The sequence below is a fragment of the Leucoraja erinacea genome, chromosome 5, assembly GCF_028641065.1.
Source record: "Leucoraja erinacea ecotype New England chromosome 5, Leri_hhj_1, whole genome shotgun sequence".
In the NCBI taxonomy this organism is placed as follows: Eukaryota; Metazoa; Chordata; class Chondrichthyes; order Rajiformes; family Rajidae; genus Leucoraja; species Leucoraja erinaceus.
The window spans coordinates 43,421,653-43,440,849 of NC_073381.1; the positions used below are offsets into that span (position 1 = coordinate 43,421,653).

At 41.1% G+C, this 19,197-nt stretch overlaps 1 protein-coding gene across 23 annotated transcripts in view; it reads right to left on the reverse strand.

Annotated features, from left to right (window-relative positions):
* Window positions 1-13,774: 13,774 nt before the first annotated feature.
* Window positions 13,775-19,197, reverse strand: part of dtnba (dystrobrevin, beta a) — a 446,182-nt gene continuing 440,759 nt past the window's right edge. For 19 of the 23 annotated variants that reach the window (XM_055635471.1, XM_055635453.1, XM_055635463.1 and 16 more), the window contains one exon: window positions 13,775-16,494. In XM_055635471.1, coding sequence (XP_055491446.1) covers window positions 16,361-16,494 — 134 coding nt within the window. In that variant the 3' untranslated portion in view covers window positions 13,775-16,360. Of the gene's footprint in view, window positions 16,495-18,365; window positions 18,402-19,197 lie in introns of all 23 variants that reach the window. The other 4 variants (XM_055635466.1, XM_055635465.1, XM_055635462.1 and 1 more) reach the window with 1 other exon arrangement.

Sequence of the window (19,197 nt, forward strand, 5' to 3'; positions counted from 1 at the left end):
CTGTGCTCTGAGCAACCTGGTCATGGATGTTGGAGAGCTGGGGCGGAGGGAGGGATGGAAGCAGAAGCAGATGTGGATGGGGAGTCAGGGGTGGCGAGTGTTTGCCAGGCTGGCGAGTCACTTGCTTCAGCTCCGGCCATGGAGCTGCCTCAGTGCAAGAGTCCCGAGCCGTCGGAGGCGTCGGAAGCATTGCGCCGCGGCCCTGAGAGTCTCTGTGCCGAGTTTGCCCTGGTGACCGGCATGGACCAGGCTGCGGCTTGGTGCATCCTGGAGGAAAACCAGTGGCTGCTGGAAGTAGGCACCAAGCACTGGGTAGAAGCGGTTGAAGATAGTGGCCTTCAAATGGGAATGGTTGGAGAAAGCATCCTGCTTGCCTGCTAGATTTTCACTTACTGTAACTGCAGGAAAAATGTCCAGATGTTGGGGGAGTTCAGAACCAGGGGGGTCACACAGTTTAAGAATAAGGGGTAGGCCATTTAGGACTGAGATGAGGACAAACTTTCTTCACCCAGAGAGTTGTGAATCTGTGGAATTCTCTGCCATGGAAGCAGAAGGCAGTGGAGGCCAATTCACTGGATGTTTTCAAGAGAGTCACATTTTGTTCTTGGGGCTAGCAAAATCAAGGGGCATGGGGAAAAAACAGAAAAGATGAACTGATTTTAGATGAACAGCCATGATCATATTGAATGGCAGTGCTGGCTCAACCTGTCCACGTCATCCTGCAACCTCCTAACATCCTCTTCACAGCTCACACTGCCACCCAGCTTTGTGTCATCTGCAAACTTACTAGCGTTGCTCCTAATTCCCTCTTCCAAATCATTAATATATATGGTAAGCAGTTGCGGCCCCAACACCGAGCATTGCGGCACTCCACTCGCTGCTGTCTGCCAATCTGAAAATAACCCGTTCACTCCTACTCTTTGCTTCCTGTCTGCCAACCAATTTTCTATCCACGTCAGCACCCTACCCTCAATACCATGTGCTCTAATTTTAGTCACCAGTCTCCCGTGCGGGACCTTATCAAAGGCTTTCTGAAAGTCTAGATACACTACATCCACTGGCTCAACTTCATCCATTTTACTTGTCACATCCTCAAAAAATTCCAGAAAATTAGTCAAGCATGATTTTCCTTTCATGGTTGGACTTGGACTAATCCTTTCATGGCTGACTTGGACTAATCCTTTTACTGCTATCCAAATGCCCCATTATTACCTCTTTAATAATTGACTCCAGCATCTTTCCCACCACGAAGTCAGGCCAACCTGTCTGTAATACCCCGTTTTCTCTCTTGCTCCTTTCTTGAAAAGCGGGATAACATTAGCTATCCTCCAATCCACAGGAACTGATCCTGAATCTATTGAACATTGGAAAATGATCACCAATGCGTCCACTATTTCTAGAGCCACCTCCTAGAGGACCCTGGGATGCAGTAAATCAGGCCCCGGGGGTTTATCATATTTCAGTCCCATTAGCCTACCCAATCCTATTTTTCGCCGAATGTAAATTTCTTTCAGTTCCTCGACCCCCTTAGATCCTCTGTCCTCCAGTACTTCTGGGAGATTGTTTGTGTCTTCCTTAGTGAAGACAGATCCGAAGTACCTGCTCAACTCTTCTGCCATTTCCTTGTTCCCCATAATAATTTCACCCGTGTCTGCCTTCAAGGGACCCACATTTGACTTTGCTATTCTTTTTCCCCTTAACATATCTAAATAAGCTTTTACTGTCCTTCTTTATGTTCCTGGCCAGCTTCATCTGTATTATACTGAGCCAAGCGTGGTGATGGTGTAGGCATCTATATAGACTGGCCATAGATCTTGTTTCTCATCATAATTCTCCCACATCTGCTGTACATATGAAAGAGCAAAATCTGACTTTTAATTCTGACGACGATCACACTCTGTTCGTAATCAAAGCTCAAGTACTTAAACCGATCATTGTACTCAAGTATGACAAGGGAGAATAAAAAAAGAATTGTGTATGATTTATGAATTCTGTGATCAGGCTTTACAGGCTTTATGTTGCAATTCACGTTATTCCCTTTACCTGTATCTGTAACCAGTTGATGGCTCGATTGTAATCATGTATTGTATTTAAGCTGACAGCTTAGCACGCAACAAAAGCTTTTCACTATAGCTCGGTACGTGTGACAATAAACTGAATTAAACTAAGATTCCACAGGACAATACCATTGCTTAGGTAGAACGAGAAGGGGGCTTGCTCAATTAGCCCTGAATTCAGTAACCACGAAAATGTGGAAACATGACACAGAGGGAATTAGATATTTCATAGTCAAGAAGAAAACTCTCTGTACAAAAACTAACGAAGACATAAATGGGAGAATTAAGATTTGTAGATTTCATTGCCAATATCTTCCATGGCCATTCCCTTCTTTGGCTTCTTCACGTCTTTAATAGTTCCACTGATGAGTATGCAAACAATTCATACCTCTCACAGTCATGTCCATCAGGTTATTTCCATGTAACTGTGCATTTGACTAAATAAAGGTATGTTAAATTGAAATTTGTCCAGGATTTGACCATCATATTCCAGGCAAAATCAACTAAAATCTTGGAAAATATTCCTATTAACGCCATTTGACGCCATTTCAGATTTCCATCTTTTGGTTAACTCTGTGGTTCTATCTTTGCAAAATTGATTTTTCGTTTACAATGCTCTGTTGTGCTGCAGCAAGTAAGAATTGCATTGTCCTATCTGGGACACATGACAATAAGTCAAGAGAGTTTATTGTCATGTGTCCCAGATAGGACAATGATCAAGTAATAAATGATTGGTTAAACTATTGTCAATTGAAACAGTGTTTATTCAGAACATTTATACTTGCCACATAAATGAAATGTCCACATATGCATCTGGCCAGAACACAGAAATGTTGCACCGACAGAATATTTTCATTCAGTGAACTTCATAGAATACAATAATTTTGTGGAAAAAGAGCTTTCTGTTAAGTGTTGTTCTTTGTTTAAATCTTTATCAAACTATTGTGTTTCCCTTATTTCTCTTTGGTAATATTTTTTTTTTTGCAGCAAAATTTGTCAGACAATTCCTTGTTCTATCCAACTGCAAATTTTCTTTTGAAGTAAGATGCTCTGTTTCACATCTTTTTTGAACACATTTAACTAAGAATTAAATAATCTATTTTGGTGCAATGTTGTAAGATGAAAATAACGACATTTCCAAAAAATTCCCAGTACTTACATGGATCTTGGACAAGCAGCAATCAAAGAGAAGCAAAGAGAAGAGCTTATTGGCTGAAACCCGTGGTAAAGGTGAGTCAGAGGGGAAAAACAGTTTAAAAAAGAGCGGAAAAAAGCCAGTATTAGCCAGTGCTTACGTGGATCTTGGACAAGCAGCAATCGAATCGAATTCGAAGAGGAATCGAATATAGGAACAAATAGGTCCTTCTGCAGTTGTACAGAGCCCTAGTGAGACCACACTTGGAGTATTGTGTGCAGTTTTGGTCCCCTAATTTGAGGAAGGACATTCTTGCTATTGAGGGAGTGCAGCGTAGGTTTACAAGGTTAATTCCCGGGATGGCGGGACTGTCATATGCTGAGAGAATGGAGCAGCTGGGCTTGTACACTCTGGAGTTTAGAAGGATGAGAGGGCCTCATTGAAACACCCCTTGAGGTCCAAACGAAATGCCGTTTCTATAAGATTGTTAAGGGCTTGGACATGCCAGAGGCAGGAAACATGTTCCCGATGTTGGGGGAGTCCAGAACCAGGGGCCGCAGTTTAAGAATAAGGAGTAAGCCATTTAGAACAGAGACGAGGAAACTCTTTTTCTCACAGAGAGTGGTGAGTCTGTGGAATTCTCTGCCTCGGAGGGCGGTGGAGGCAGGTTCTCTGGATGCTTTCAAGAGAGAGCTTGATGGGGCTCTTAAAAATAGCGGAATCAGGGGATATGGGGAGAAGGCAGGAACGTGGTACTGATTGGGGATGATCTGCCATGATCACATTGAATGGCGGTGCTGGCTCGAAGGGCCAAATGGCCTATTCCTGCACCTATTGTCTATGGAGAGTTCTTCAAATTATGCATGCTTAATTTTTTATTGTTTTAGGTGCTGGAAAACATTTTAATAAATCTAATTTTTCTTATATTTATTATGACATTTGGAAACATCGTGGGAACAGGCCCTTCGGCCCACCAAATCCTCACTGACTACACTGCTTCTGATATCCCAGTTTCACATCCTGCACACTGGGCACAATTTCCAGAAGCCAATTAACCTACCAACCTGCACGGCTTTGGGATGTGGGAGGGAACTGGAGCATCCATAGGAAGCCCGCGTGGTCACAGGGAAAATGTAAAAAACTCTGCACAGAGAGCATCTGTAGTCAGGATTGAACCCGCGTCTCTGGTGTTGTAAGGTAGCAACTCTATCGCTGTGCTACCCTAAATTGATCAAAAAGTTTTTCAGTAATTTAATATCTGTCTACTCCTATGTGACAATCACTGCTGAACTGCTTACTTTTTGCAATAAACCCTGCAGGAGCCATTCATGCTTAGGCTAGTAACTGTTAGCATCTACAGTATATCACTAAATGTCTCATCTTGACCACTTCCTGTCTGCGCTGTATATTGATTTTTGAAAATACGCTACGATATATCACTATGATTTTTGGCTATCTTACTTTGTCCTCCTCCGCTGAGGCAGCCCCGAGGATTTTTCCAATCGATGAAAAATATAAAAGTTATGAGTGTTTAAAAAATCTTGAGATCTGCAGAATGGTCCTCTCCCCTGTCAATCACCATGATGAAGGTTACAATCACTCCGGGAGGCCAGGAGTATAAAGCCCAAATGGTATGAAATCGCATTTGAATTTGGTGGCCTGCACTCTGCTTGAAATGGTATTTCAAGGAATAGCTGTCCGTGAACTGCCAGCCCTGAGTGACTGAGCTGCCAGCCCACCAGTGCAAGTAACAATATATATTTGGGGGCAAGGGTTCAAGAAGCAGATTGAGAGTATCTCATGGGATGAGCCCTTTTATGGAAGAAGGAGCTGCTAAAACGGAAGCAGTAGCTAAATTAAATCTACAGACAGATGAATACTGGCATGATCAAGTGCAACAAAGACAGAATGTGTTGATGGGAATCAAAGATTACCCCTAGCAACAGGTTGTTAGACAAAAACAAACAACTTATAAACCACCTGTTTGGGCTCGTGTTAAGACCCATCAAACTCAGCACTCTTTTCAGAGGCCAAATGTACAGACTCATATGAGTAAGAGTGCGTAGTGGCCTGTGGCACTGCTCCCCCTGTATGGAATGATGGAAACCAACATGATATCTGGAAATTAATGGAGAAGCAGAATCAGATTACTACTCTTCTAACTCTACAAAATATCTCTTCTACCTTACCTCCAAGAGACATTCTTGTTTACGATGGTGACCCTTTGCAATATGAAGTTTGTGGAAGGAGTGGAAAGAAAAACTACTGATAAGAGTAATTGCTTGCATTTTCTAGAGCAATACACAAGAGGGTATCCAAAGGGGCTAGTCCACAGTTGCTGACATTTGCCTCCAGCCGATGGCTATCAAAAGGCAAAAGCTCTGCCTAAAAAATATTTTGGTGATGAACACAAGATTGCCAATGTTTTTGCTTGGTCAGTGATCAAGCCAGAGGATGTGAAGGCATTGTATAGGTTTTTGCTGTTTCTTAGAGGTTATTGCAATGCAATGGAACATCTCACCTATATGGAGGAAATGAATGTTGCTACCAATATGAAGACTATCCTTCTAAAATTGCCTTACAAGCTTCAGGCTTACAAACAAATGGAGGATTAGTGCATGTCGGATACAGAAAATGCATGGTCGTCAAGCTACGTTTCCTGATCTGGTGGATTTCATGGAGTGGCAAGTGGAGATAATGTCAGGCACATTCAGGATCCTAGACCAATTGCAACTGTCAAAGGTTCTACTTTTGCTAAAACAAGAGAAAGATCAGGACAGAAAGGAAAAAGTTTTGCAACAACTGTAATACCTGTAGAAACAACAGTGCAAGGAAATCCAACAACATGTAGATTGAGAAGAGATGCGTCTACCATTAACACTCATGGTTCTTGTTTGTTCTGTAATAAAAGTGGTCACATATTAGGGCGGTGTCGACTGATCAAGCAGAAGGGGCACAAAGAAAAGATGAACTTCTTAAAGGAGAAGGGAGTCTGCTTTGGATGTTTGAAGAGAGGACACATGAGTAGGGACTGCAAGTGTCACAATGACTTGTGGCGTGTGCAAACAAGATCATCCTGAAATACTTCATGCTGAACAGAAGAACACAGAGAAGAAGCCGAAGCATACAGAACAGAATGAGAAGCCAACTGTGAATGATGCTGCTCCCTCATCTGAGTTGTGTGGGCATATTGGGGCCAGTGGTGAAATCTGCATCTTCTCCTTCTCACCAGTGCAGGTAAAGAGCCGCAAGGGTGACACAGTGTTGCAAACATATGCATTTTTGGATCATGGAAGTTCAACTACCTTTTGCACAGAAAGCTTGATGAAATGTGAGCCGAACATTTTACAGGACAAAAAAAGACTAAGATTGTCTTGGTGGTACCATGAATGAGAGAAGCCTGTGTTCCCTCGTATCTCACGGACCCCAGTCATTGAGGTTATGACAAGCACACCTCAGTAAAGAAAGCCCTCACCCTGTTAGCCGGCGTTCAAAAGGATGTGTGCTAGGAGCCCCCTCCTCTACTCCCTCTTACACCTTGGACTGACCACACCTGGAGTATTGGTACTAACACCATCATCAAGTCTGCAGAATGATACAACGGTAGATTGGCCTCATCAGCAACAACGATGAGCAGACTGCCTACAGGGATGGAGGTCCAGTCTTATTAGCAGCATGGTGCGCTGACAACAACCTGGCCCTTAACTCCAAGAAGACCAAGGAGCTCATTGAAACTTAGACTTCAGGAAGTCCAGGAGGCGGCACGCAGACCCCCAGGAACATTCCGGGACGGAGGTGGAACGCGTTTCTAGCTTCAGGTTCCTGGGAGTCAACATCTCCGATGACCTCTCTTGGACCTACAATACCTCTACTCTGATCAAGAAGGCTCATCAGCGTCTCTTCTTCCTGAGGAGACTGAAGAAGGTCCATCTGTCTCCTCAGATCCTGGTGAACTTCTACCGCTGCACCATCGAGAGCATCCTTACCAACTGCATCACAGTATGGTATGGCAACTGCTCTGTCTCCGACCGGAAGGCATTGCGGAGGGTGGTGAAAATGGCCCAACGCATCACCGGTTCCTCGCTTCCCTCCATTGAGTCTGTCCAAAGCAAGCGCTGTCTGCGGAGGGCGCTCAGCATCGCCAAGGACTGCTCTCACCCCAACCATGGACTGTTTACCCTTCTACCATCCGGGAGGCGCTACAGGTCTCTCCGTTGCCGACCCAGCAGGTCGAGGAACAGCTTCTTTCCGGCGGCTGTCACTCTACTCAACAACGTGACTCGGTGACTGCCAAACATACCCCCCCCCCCCCCCCGGACACTTATTATTTTTTTTAATTCAAATCGTTTGCTATGTCGCTCTTCAAGGGAGATGCTAAATGCATTTCGTTGTCTCTGTACTGTACACTGACAATGACAATTAAAATTGAATCTGAATTGAATCTGAATCTGAATCTCAGTTTTGGAAATATCTAGTCTGGACAAAGACGATTTTATGCAACTATCTGATGTGTTCGCACATAAGACCATACCCGTTTCTCATCTAAACATTCCCAAGCAGGAAGACCTAAAACAATGGCTTTAATTGAAGGATATCAATATTCCTAGAATACACACTGGCATCGACCTACTCATCAGACCAATTGCTCCAAAGGTATTGGAACCTTGGGAGCTGGTTAACAGCCAAGGGGAAGGACCATTTGCCATGAGGACCCGACTCGGATGGGTCATCTATGGTCCCCTGAGAAGAGACAATGAAAGCAGGGATGAAAATGGCTGCTCTGCTGCTGCTGTCAATCGAATATCATTGTAAACTTAGAGGAGCTACTGGTCAAACAATACAATCACGACTTCAGTGAAAGAACCAGCAAGGAAGCCGAAGAAATTGTCAGAGAAGAGGTTCGTCTTCTGTGTGGCGTGCACAGCCTAAAGATGTTGGACAACTTGTTCTATTTGATCTTCCCTTTGTGCACCTCGAGTTGATTGCATTAGTGGAAACAGGGCGGACCACGTGAAGGTTCCAATCTTCCACCCCAGAGAAGAGGTAAAGTTCTTGGATATTATGAATCACTCAGTGAAGATAATAGATGGACCCTATTATCTAGACTTACCTTTCAAACAAGAAAGTGTCAGTCTGCCGAATAACCGTTGCATTGCAGTGCAGCGCATCCAGAGCCTGAAACACAGGTTTGACAAGAATAAGAAATGTCATGATGAATATACATCTTTCCTCACAGAAATGTTTGATAATGGTTTTGCTGAAATGAATCCAGTGGACCAGCTGAATCGATGGAGGGCTCTGGTATATCCCACACCAAGGGGTGTATCACTCAAGGAAAGGGACCTTGAGGGTGGTCTTTGAATGTGGGGCAGTCTTCAAAGGGACATCACTTAATTGCCAACTGTTGCAGAGTCCGGACCTTACCAACTCACTCATTGGAGTTCTCATCACATTCAGACAAGAACCAGTTGTATTGATGGCTGATATCAAGCAATGTTTCACCATCATGGTATCAGAAAAGCATATTGACTATTTGTGGTTCCTGTGGTGGCCTGAAGGTGATGCGCAACAAGATCTTTTTGGTACATTGTCATCACCTAGTTGTGCAAACGTTGCTTTAAGGAAGACTGCTGAGAACCCAGAAGTACCAAACACAGTAAAGAACAACTTCTATGTGGATGATTGTTTAAAGTCCATGACTTTGGACCAGGAAGCAATTCAAATGGCAGCACACCTGACTTCCCTCTGTCAAATGGGAGGATTCATGCTATCAAAGTGGATCAGCAAAAGCTGTGCTGTATTGGCATCCATTCCACAAAAAAAGAGCTAATACCAGGGAGTTGGTTTTAGACAAAGACAACCTGCCTATGGAAAGGGCACTGGTGCTTTGAAGCTGATGGGTTCAAGTTCAGAATTGTGGTACAGGAACGACCATACACCTGACAGGGCATCCTATCCGTAGTTGGCTCTATATACGATCATTTAGGAATTCTTGCACCATTTACACTGCCAGCCAAGCTGATTATGCAAGGGCTCTGTGAGGAAAGACTCGGATGGGATGAGAGCATAATGCAAACCTTCTCTCAGCGATGGACAGGATGGTTAGCAGATTTCAACAAGATGTTGGAATTTAAACTCAACTGTTAAGCCCGCTAACTTTGGTCAAATTAGATTGGCACAGTTGCACCACTTTTCAGACGCAAGTGAAAGTGGCTACGGTACTGCTTCAAATCAAAGACTGGAAGATGATAAGGAAGAAGTGCATGTTGCATTCATAATGGGAAAAGCCACAGTGGCACCATTGAAACAAATGACGATTCTCAGAATGGAGCTTACAGCTGCAGTCCTCGCTGTCAGAGTGGACACAATGCTGCAAAAGGAATTACAGCTTCAGCTGGCCAAATCCATCTTCTGGACAGATAGCACAACCGTGCTTAAGTATATCAACAACGAAACCAAACGCTTTCAAACATTTGTAGCAAACAGGATCTCTTTTATAAGGGATGCTACTGATGTATCACAGTGGAGATATGTTGGCACAAAGGATATTCCTGAGGATGAAGCTGCTAGAGGACTAACAGCAGACAGCTTCTTAAGCAGTAAGAAATGGATCAAGGGACCAGAGATTCTCTGTAAACCAGACAGAGAATGGCCAAAGCTTAACCTGGAATCTGCAATCTCTGCTAATGATCCGGAAATCAAGCAAGGCATCACGGTGAACATCATTGTCAAGGATTCATTGAATTCAACAAACTATTTAATGACCTATTTCTCATCATGGAGTAAGCTAAAGACTGTGGTAGCTTGCTTTCTTTAACTAAGGACAATGCTCTTGCTGTTGACTCGGGAAAAAAAAAAGGAGATTGCTATAGGTATCTTTGAAAAAGATCCTAGCAAACTAAAGGAAAAGGTTGATAAAGAGATGCAAGTCTTTAAAGCATCACTCTGTGGACAGTGTTTATGTCCTGAAGATCTTCTCAAAGCAGAAAACACAAGTTATTTATTTCTGTCTTTCTTTCTTTCAAAGAAGAGTTATCAACATTAGCTGGTAAACATGCTGTCAAAAGAAGCAGTCATTTCCATGAACAGCTCGGAGATGGAGGAAGAAATTATATGCTGTTGCGACTCCGTAAAAGATACTGGATTATCAAAGCTAACTCCACTGCAAGAAAGGTCATAACAAACTGTGTTGTGTGTAGATGACAGCAGGGAACAGTTGGAGAACAAAAATGGCAGACTTGCCTCTGGAGAGGATTTTACCAGACAAGCCTCCATTTACAGATGTAGTAGATTACTTAGGTCCTATAGAGATCAAGAGAGGACGATGTCCAGTTAAAAGGTGTGGTGTAATCTTCACTTGCATGGCGAACAGGGCAGTACATCTAGAAGTTGCATCTACACTTGACACACTCCTGCATTCATGCATTACGAAGATTTATCTGTCGACAACGTCAAGTTTCATCTTTAAGATCAGATAATGGCACAAATTTTATTGGAGCAGAAAGAGAATTGAGACAAGCACTCAATGGCTTAATTCAGAATAAGATCCAGAATGCTGTGCTCCAGCAAGGGATAAGGGGAACTTTAATCCCCCAGCAGGATCCCATCACTGTGGTGTTTGGGAACGATTGATCCGCATGGTTCGAAGTGTGCTGCGCTCTGATCTTAAACAACGAGTTCTGGACGATGAAGGATTGCAAAGTTTATTTTGTGAAATTGAAGCATTTTAAATAGTCGACCCATTACCAGGAGTTCTGATGATCCAAGGGGCCTGGAAGCACTTGCACCAAAACATCTTCTTCTGTTGAAGACCAAGCCAATACTACCACCTGGACTCTTTGTGAAGGAAGACTTGCACATTAAATGCAGATGGAGACAGGTATAATATATGACAGACCTTTTTTGGAAACAGTGGAAACAAGAATACTTGCCTCTAATCCACGAATGACAACGATGGTCAAGGGTAAGAAGAAGCTTTATTCCAGGTGACATTGTTTTAGTGGTTGATTCAACTGCACAATGAGGCTCCTGGCTGATGGGCAGAATATTGGAGATCAGACCAGATGCACAAGGTCTAATGCGTATAGTATGACTTCAGACTGAGAACATCTTGGTAAGACAGATAACTAAGATATATTTGTCCCAAGAAGCCAAAGAAGAAGATTGAAGAATCACTAAAGAAGTTTGAATGCTAACACAGTGCATACCTTTTGTTTTTGATAATATGTTAAGCTTTTATTGCTCCTTCTAATGTTTATTGCTTCATTATATATGTAGAATAATTAGGGGCCGGTGTGTAGGAGCCATTCATGCTTAGGTTAGTAACTGTACACATATTTCATTATTTTGTCAAGATATTTCTTGCAGAATTATTTTGAACGCTTGAGGGTGGCTTTTGATATGTTGATGAACGTTACATATAACGTAGTCATAGGGAGTGGCCAGATCAGACTGGAGCAAGCACGGGAGATAGAATACAGTTGTTACCAGATCAGATAGTAAGAACAGAAAGCTACGATTTGTATAAGGAAAAAGAGGATCTGGTTTGTTTACTTCTTTGTCTGTACAACTACTTCAATAAAGAATCAAATAAACTGGAAAGAACGGCTGGAGGATCATTTATTTTATCTTCTGCGTACGATCACTCCTCCCTGCCAGTGTAGTAATGGCAATGGAAAGCTGAAGCTTGGAATAGTTTGAAATTGCCATTACAAACCCATTTTCAACAGTAAGAAGAATGTGCAGAAGCTCATCTTGCTTAAGTACATCAGTAACATTTGTTCATGAAAATAAATATTACCGTATGTTCTGCTACTCTGGCCATTTGCAAGGTTCATAGAAAGTTTGGGCCTGGAATTTGCAGTGAGAAATAATGGTGTGTTCAAAAGCATTCATCATTAAAATAAAATAAATCTGACAACCACCTCTGGTAAGTGTATTTTAAGGTGGAAATTCAACAATCTGTCATACTCACTGCTCCATAGGATGTACTATTTTGCAGCCTTTCCAAATATAATCTGCAAAAATCAAAGAAGTAAAGAGAAAAAGCATCTTCCGCTTGTTCCATTTAACAAGCAATAACCTAATTGAACTACATTTCAGAATAAGGGATTAACATGTTTACAACATTGCCTGTAGGCATATTTTGAACTTAGTGAACTATTTTTTGCTGTTAAATGTACTGAAAATGTTATGCTCTGTTGCATTCCATACATCTACAGTTTTGATTGTAGACCAACCCAGAGTACTGCTACACCACTTCATTTGACCTTAAAAACACATTTTAATTCTTATCAATTCTTCAGAAAGAATATTTTCAAAACTCGCAGTATTTTCTGAAAATTTCAACTTCCAATCAACCTAATTGTGTTTTAGTTTTTCTTACGCATTCGTCAAAATTATAATTAAAAATTGCTTCTTGAATTTAACTTTCAATGTTAGGGGCTGTGCAGCCCTTTTAATAGATACGTAATTGATTCTAGACATGAAATAGGTCCAACTTATATCTGATAGTAATATATTTTCTGAAAGTGGGACTGGGGGTAATGTATCTGCCATTGAGATTAATACATTTTCCAGGGTCGTTTTTTATGTCAATGGTGAATGTTTTCACTACCACAAATGTCAAACTCTGTACGTTTATACATGGCTATGCAAATAAGTTTGAGTCATTGAATCTTAATTTACTTGGAAAAAACGTAACTTCCTTGCAGATTGTCAAATGCACCCAAAGTAGAAGCTTCATTCCTTTGACTTGAATCAGAAATGAACACCCTGATTTCAATGATTCTTCAATCAGCACCACCCTCTACCTTAAATGTATGAATATGACACACAGAATAATTTCCATCAATGCATGGGACGATCAATTATATTAAAACATTTTAATTTGCCATTGTAAATAAACTTGCATTAGATAAGATGGAATATCTGACAGAATTACTGACAGTTTCAATTAAATTACATCTCATTAACGGCAACACCATCAATGTTATGAGAAGGAGGAGTTTTGTAGTTCATTGTGCAACATCAAGCTTATCACCTTGAATGGATGGGATATTCAACAAATAGGACATTTAGATTTCCACTGCATGATGGAGTAAAACATTTTTGAAATGAAAGATGCCTCAATGCAAAACTACAAAGCCTCTGTTGTTCTAAAAGTATTTAAAGCATTAGACCATTGTGAGTCAATGTTAATGCTTCAGAATATTCCAACCCCAACATTTGCTTTACATGGACATTCTTCTTGGCTGGTCAGGAGGATCCTAAAATTGCTGTTTTTTAAGATACCCTTGTAACTTTGTCTAGATTGGCAAAAGGCAATGACCTTGCATTTATGTTTTTAAGACAGAGAAGCATCATGTGAGAAGAGAATTAATGATTGTTATCAGAAAAAAATAACCATATTTTCCAAAGGCCTTATCCTTGATTATTTTGCCATTGTTAAATTTAACTGAATCGTGCAAGAGCATTTGTGACATTGTAGGTTTGACACACATCTAACCATAACCATTCTTCTTTATTTGCCTCGTTTCCTATTATTTCCACTCTTTCAAACATTAGACTCAAGGAAACTGACTTTCACACACATGATTCAGCTTTATTTGTGGTTGAATGAAGGATAAAGACTCAGTACTTTATTTTGCGGCACTACATCAGCACAACATAATAAATAGAAAGGTGACAACTGGCATTAAGTCCACAAATAAAATAAAACTTTAAAAAAAACGTTGATCTGGTCCTTTATCATTGTATCTGTGTTACTTTCAGCAACCAGAGAAAAACAGCCAATGCAATGTAAAACATGACATTGAGACATCTTTCACAGATGACAATTGTGGGTTGCACAAAACAAGTTAACCATAATAAGACATCATGAATTGAAATTCACAACACATTTTAGATACTATACAAATTAACTTACAATTGCATAATTTACAAGGTGGCCGATTTCAATGTGAAGAATGACCTCACTTATAACCATACTATTATACAGATTTCCTACCTCATTTAAAATATCTGAATCCCTTCTAAAGTTACTCATTTTCTATTAACAATATTGAACTAACTACAAGACTACCTAACTGCTTGTGTTTTTAAAGTCCCTCTGCTTGCAGAGGAATATTTTAGCTACACAGTAGAAAGAAAGCATCTGAAAGATATAGAAACCCTTGCAACAATAAGTCATGCAGATCTGAGCGTACAGTGACATTTATCATGCTCTTTCAACCTATCTCAACAACCTTTCAGCCCTTGGAGTGTACTTCGACTTTAATATTCCACTTTCTTCGTGATCAAGAAAGAAACAGAAAGAGTATTTCCGATGCTGTGTTAGGTGAAGAATGCCAATTCCCAACCACAGCATATTTAGCCGATGGTTTGGGAATTAAAGCCTGGTGACCCAAACAAATCAGATATTAAACAATTGGATTTGCATCATGCCTTTAACATAGGAATGCTTTGCAAGTCATTTCATGGAGGCACAATTCAACAGAAAATGCACCCCAGGCAAGAAGAGAATAGCAGAATGCCTGGTTAAAAGCTTTCTCAAAGAGATGGGTTTCAATGGGGATCTCAAGGGCACTCAACCCAAGGACTAAATTTCAAGTAAATTCATCCCTCCCTTAAGAGTGTTGGGCTTGGTTTGTTGAAGGCAAAGCGCTCAGAATTTGGCAGAGGAAGGGATGCATAGACAGAGGGCACATTGGGCATATTTGTGGGCCTACGGGTGACGGGCAGTGGATGCAGTACTGCTGTTGTGCTATGGATGACTGTCTTTCCAAAGTGCTGCTCTTTCACAACTTTATATTGACAACACAAAAGCAGCCGAGGGGATAAAAGAAGAGGTGTTGCATAAACCCAGTATGATACTACAAAGTTAGTCAACCTGTGCCACCAGATCCCACATTGCTGATTCCTGGATGCTCAAGACTATTACAACAGAAAGCCAAAGATTAGAATGCATTTCAGTACTAATGTGAACACAGAAAAAAAGCTCTGAAAAAATTCCAGCCTGAACCTTTGAAAGCTACTCATCACATAAGTACAGACAAGGCCTAAACAAGTCTTGCAGACCTGTGGCCCTCTACCAAAAGTGAAATGATAAAGAAACTAGGTTATATATTATGGGACTTTAAAATCAAACAAAGATGCGATAAGTTTTGATTGAATTGAATTGAAAGGTGGTGCAAGGAAACAGGCCCTTCGGCCCAAGCGAAACATCAATCACCCGTTCACACTTGTTCTATGTTATACCTCTTTAGCATCCACTCCCCACACACTAGGGACAATTTACCGAGGCCAAGTAACCTACAAACCTGCAAGTGTTGGGATGTGTGAAGAAACCAGAGCATCGGGCAGAAATCCATGTGGTTACAGAGAAAATGTGCAAACTCCACACAGACAGCACCAGAGGTCAGGATTGAACCCCGTTTCCATTTCTCTCTAACCTTGCTTGCAAAAAAAAAGTCTTTTGAATCTGCTGGAAATTGACTTTATCTAGTTAAAGTCTGGATCACTTATTTTTCATTAGCTGAAGTGAGAAGTTACATGCGAACTACAGATGATTTAGCAATTTCCAAATCAGACACTTCACCTTTCTCTGTCCTTCAATCTCAGCCTCAAAGCATAGAAATAAATGAATTCATGAAGTTTCCTGTGAAGGGCAGACTTTCATTGTGGTAGATCAAGATACCATGGAAGGATGCATTTATCACAGTAATGGATTTGAAGACAAACTTCAGAAATGTTGAGGTGGCAAGGGCAACCTTGTTGGAAAATATAAATGTTGCCAGCTGGCTTAAGCAATGTCGGAAATAATTCCCTTATTTGTCTGCCCTCAGCACATTCAAATAAAAAAATGCATTCCATGCACTGAAGAACATATTTAAAGCATAAATTGTCAGAGGATAATATGGAAAACATAGCAGCAAAAGACACAATATTAATCCCACTGCTTCAGTAGTTAATTTACTTAAGTTACCAACACTGAGATGTCAATGCTGTCATTTTCATACATAACAACATTAAAACTCTGAAAACAAATGTGTAATGACGAAAACAGAAATAATTTGTTGAGGACGAAAATAATGCGTGCACTGGATGTAGAAGACAGATATGAATGTGTTCCTGTGCCAGAGCCCTTCAATGAGTGGAACTAGAAAGTTTATTGTTCAGCAAAAGGCTGTTTCTGATTTATTTTACATTCACACAATGATGTCTTCAACAGCTGAAAGAAGAGTGGTTCAAATGGCTGAACAAAAGTCAAGTATGATTGGTTTCTTTGTATAGTCACTGTGCCTGCAATATATAAGATTGGGAAGATGAAACCAAGAGGTAAAAAGAACGACAATTTCAAACTTGAGATTTGCTGACACTGTAATTATAAAAATGGATAAATACAATCAAGCAATTGTTCTTTAAGGTAGCAGAAAGCAGAAAGCTATCATTTAACATAGTTAAATGGATCTGAAAAAGACGAAATAGTGCTCAATTGCTCTGCATTCGGACATTGAGTACATGTCATACACACCAATACTGCCTCAGATCCGATTCCCATTATGTGCTGCTTGCCAATCTTAGACACAGGTGGCAATAGCAAAAATGATTTCACCTTAGTTCCCCAAGGTTGGATTATTGCTCATTACTTTCAGTCCCTTGGTTCAAATTGTGGACTATAAAAGTTATGGACTTTTTAGTCCACAACTATAAAAGTTGAGGACTATATAACTAGGTTATTATCAAGAAAAAAGGAATCGCAGATGTTTGTTTACAAAAAAAGACCAAATGCTGGAGTAATTCTGCGGGTTAGGTAACATTTCTGAAGAACATGGATAGGTGATATTTTGGGTCCCGATTCAAAATGCCAGCATTCCATGTTCTCCAGAGATGCTGCCTGACCCGCTGAGTTACTCCAAAACTTTTTTCTAGGTTATAATGACGTTGGAAGAATGGTTGAATAAGTTGAAAACACCGATTCTTAAATGTAGTTTGCACATCAATGAAGAGGGTTGATTCAACCCCCTTTGGTATTCAACCTGGGTAGACAAGGCACAAATGGCCACCTGAACAATAAGAAAATCAAAGGTACACAAAAATGCTGGAGAAACTCAGCGGGTGCAGCAGCATCTATGGAGCAAAGGAAATAGGCGACGTTTCGGGCCGAAACCCTTCTTCAGATTGATGGAGGGTGGGGGGGGGGAGAAGGAAGGAAAAAGGGAGGAGGAGGAGGAGCCCGAGGGCGGGGGGATGGGAGGAGACAGCTCGAGGGTTAAGGAAGGGGAGGGGACAGCAAGGGCTAGCAAAACTGGGAGAATTCAACGTTCATGCCATCCGGACGCAAGCAACCCAGGCGGAATATGAGGTGCTGTTCCTCCAATTTCCGGTGTTGCTCACTGTGGCAATGGAGGAGACCCAGGACAGAGAGGTCGGATTGGGAATGGGAGGGGGAGTTGAAGTGCTGAGCCACCAGGAGTTCAGGTAGGTTATTGCGGACTGAGCGGAGGTGTTCAGCGAAACGATCGAAAAACAAGATCAGGTTGCTGGCCCATCACAAGGGACTTTAAGACGGTGCAGATAGGTCAGGATTATAAGCTGAGGAGGGTTTGGCATATGTGATAATGACCAGAATTAAAGACCATGGCATCAGGTACGAGTCAGGGACCGTGCTAAATTGGGTTAATAAAAATTAGTTTGAAGCTTTATAAAAATGATCAATTTGTAACAAAGAATAAAATGAATAAATCATTGAATTCATAATTTTTTTTAAATATGCACAATTAATTGAAAGATGTAAATGGTGTATATATTTAGCTTTTCCCTTTGCCATCATTCTTGTATATACAAATGAATCGATTGGTTGTACCAGGGAACCCCTGGGCAGCTCAGCCAGCAGATTCCCAGCTGGGGAATTCAGCCAGCCTGAGCTATGCTGCTGGTTCTGATTTGGAAACAGTTCGTGGAGCCACACCCGTGAGCAGCGCTGTTGTATTGAAATTGCTGCTTGTGGGTAAATTCCACCAGTTCCCGCTGGATATAGAAACAGTCATTGATTTCTGTAAATTTGTTGATTTTACATTTCATCTTTGGCCAACAATCAACTGAAGTTAATAACGGATGACTGTCATTATATTTTAAGCGATATACATTCTGGCATTGATTAACTCACTTACTTGAGTTAGTTTCCACCTTCCATTTTCCACTTTAACCTGTCAGAAAATAAATCAATTTGACAAATTCAATTTCTATTTTGCACGTAACTTTCTCATCTCCATTCGGGCAGCTGATAAATCCCACCGTAGAATACATTAGACTCTTATCTCCTTTTCTGCATGTCACTTAAAGATCCAGGCATGAGAATAGTCATGTTGAAACACATTCTCATCAAGAAGCCTCTTAGCTACTCCCAATTTAAGGTGACTTTTATAATAACAAGCAAATCTAAAACAGATGTGCCACTGTTGCTCTCAGCTCTCATGGATTAGTACCACCAATTTTGGGGGATTTACTGCCTTGAACCAGATGGCACATCTCATTTGTGGCACCATGATTGATTATATTCTTTATTCAGATAAAGTACTATGCTCATGCTTTCCTTTGTGAATGCTTTGGGAAAACAGATATTGAGATATAGCTTTAGTAAATCTGGCCAACACAAATGTAATTCACGCTTTAAAAAAAAGTTTTAAAACCTAGAATTCTCCTTGTCACAAAAATCCGTGTCACACCTTTTCAACACTATGAAACATTACCTTGAGGTCTCGAATGAAGCAACATCAAGGAAGGTTCAACTGGCTACCTACCAAGATAATTGGGAATCAAATAATAAGAATCCTAATAAAAGACGTACAGCACAAAACAGGCCTTTTGGCTCACCATGTCCACATCTCCGGTTATGCTTCTCTGCAGTCATCCTACTTGCCTCCATTAGGTCTGCATTCTTTTATGCCTTGCTTGTTCATGCCCTGCCAAAATGCTTCCTAAACATTGTAATCATATCTGCCT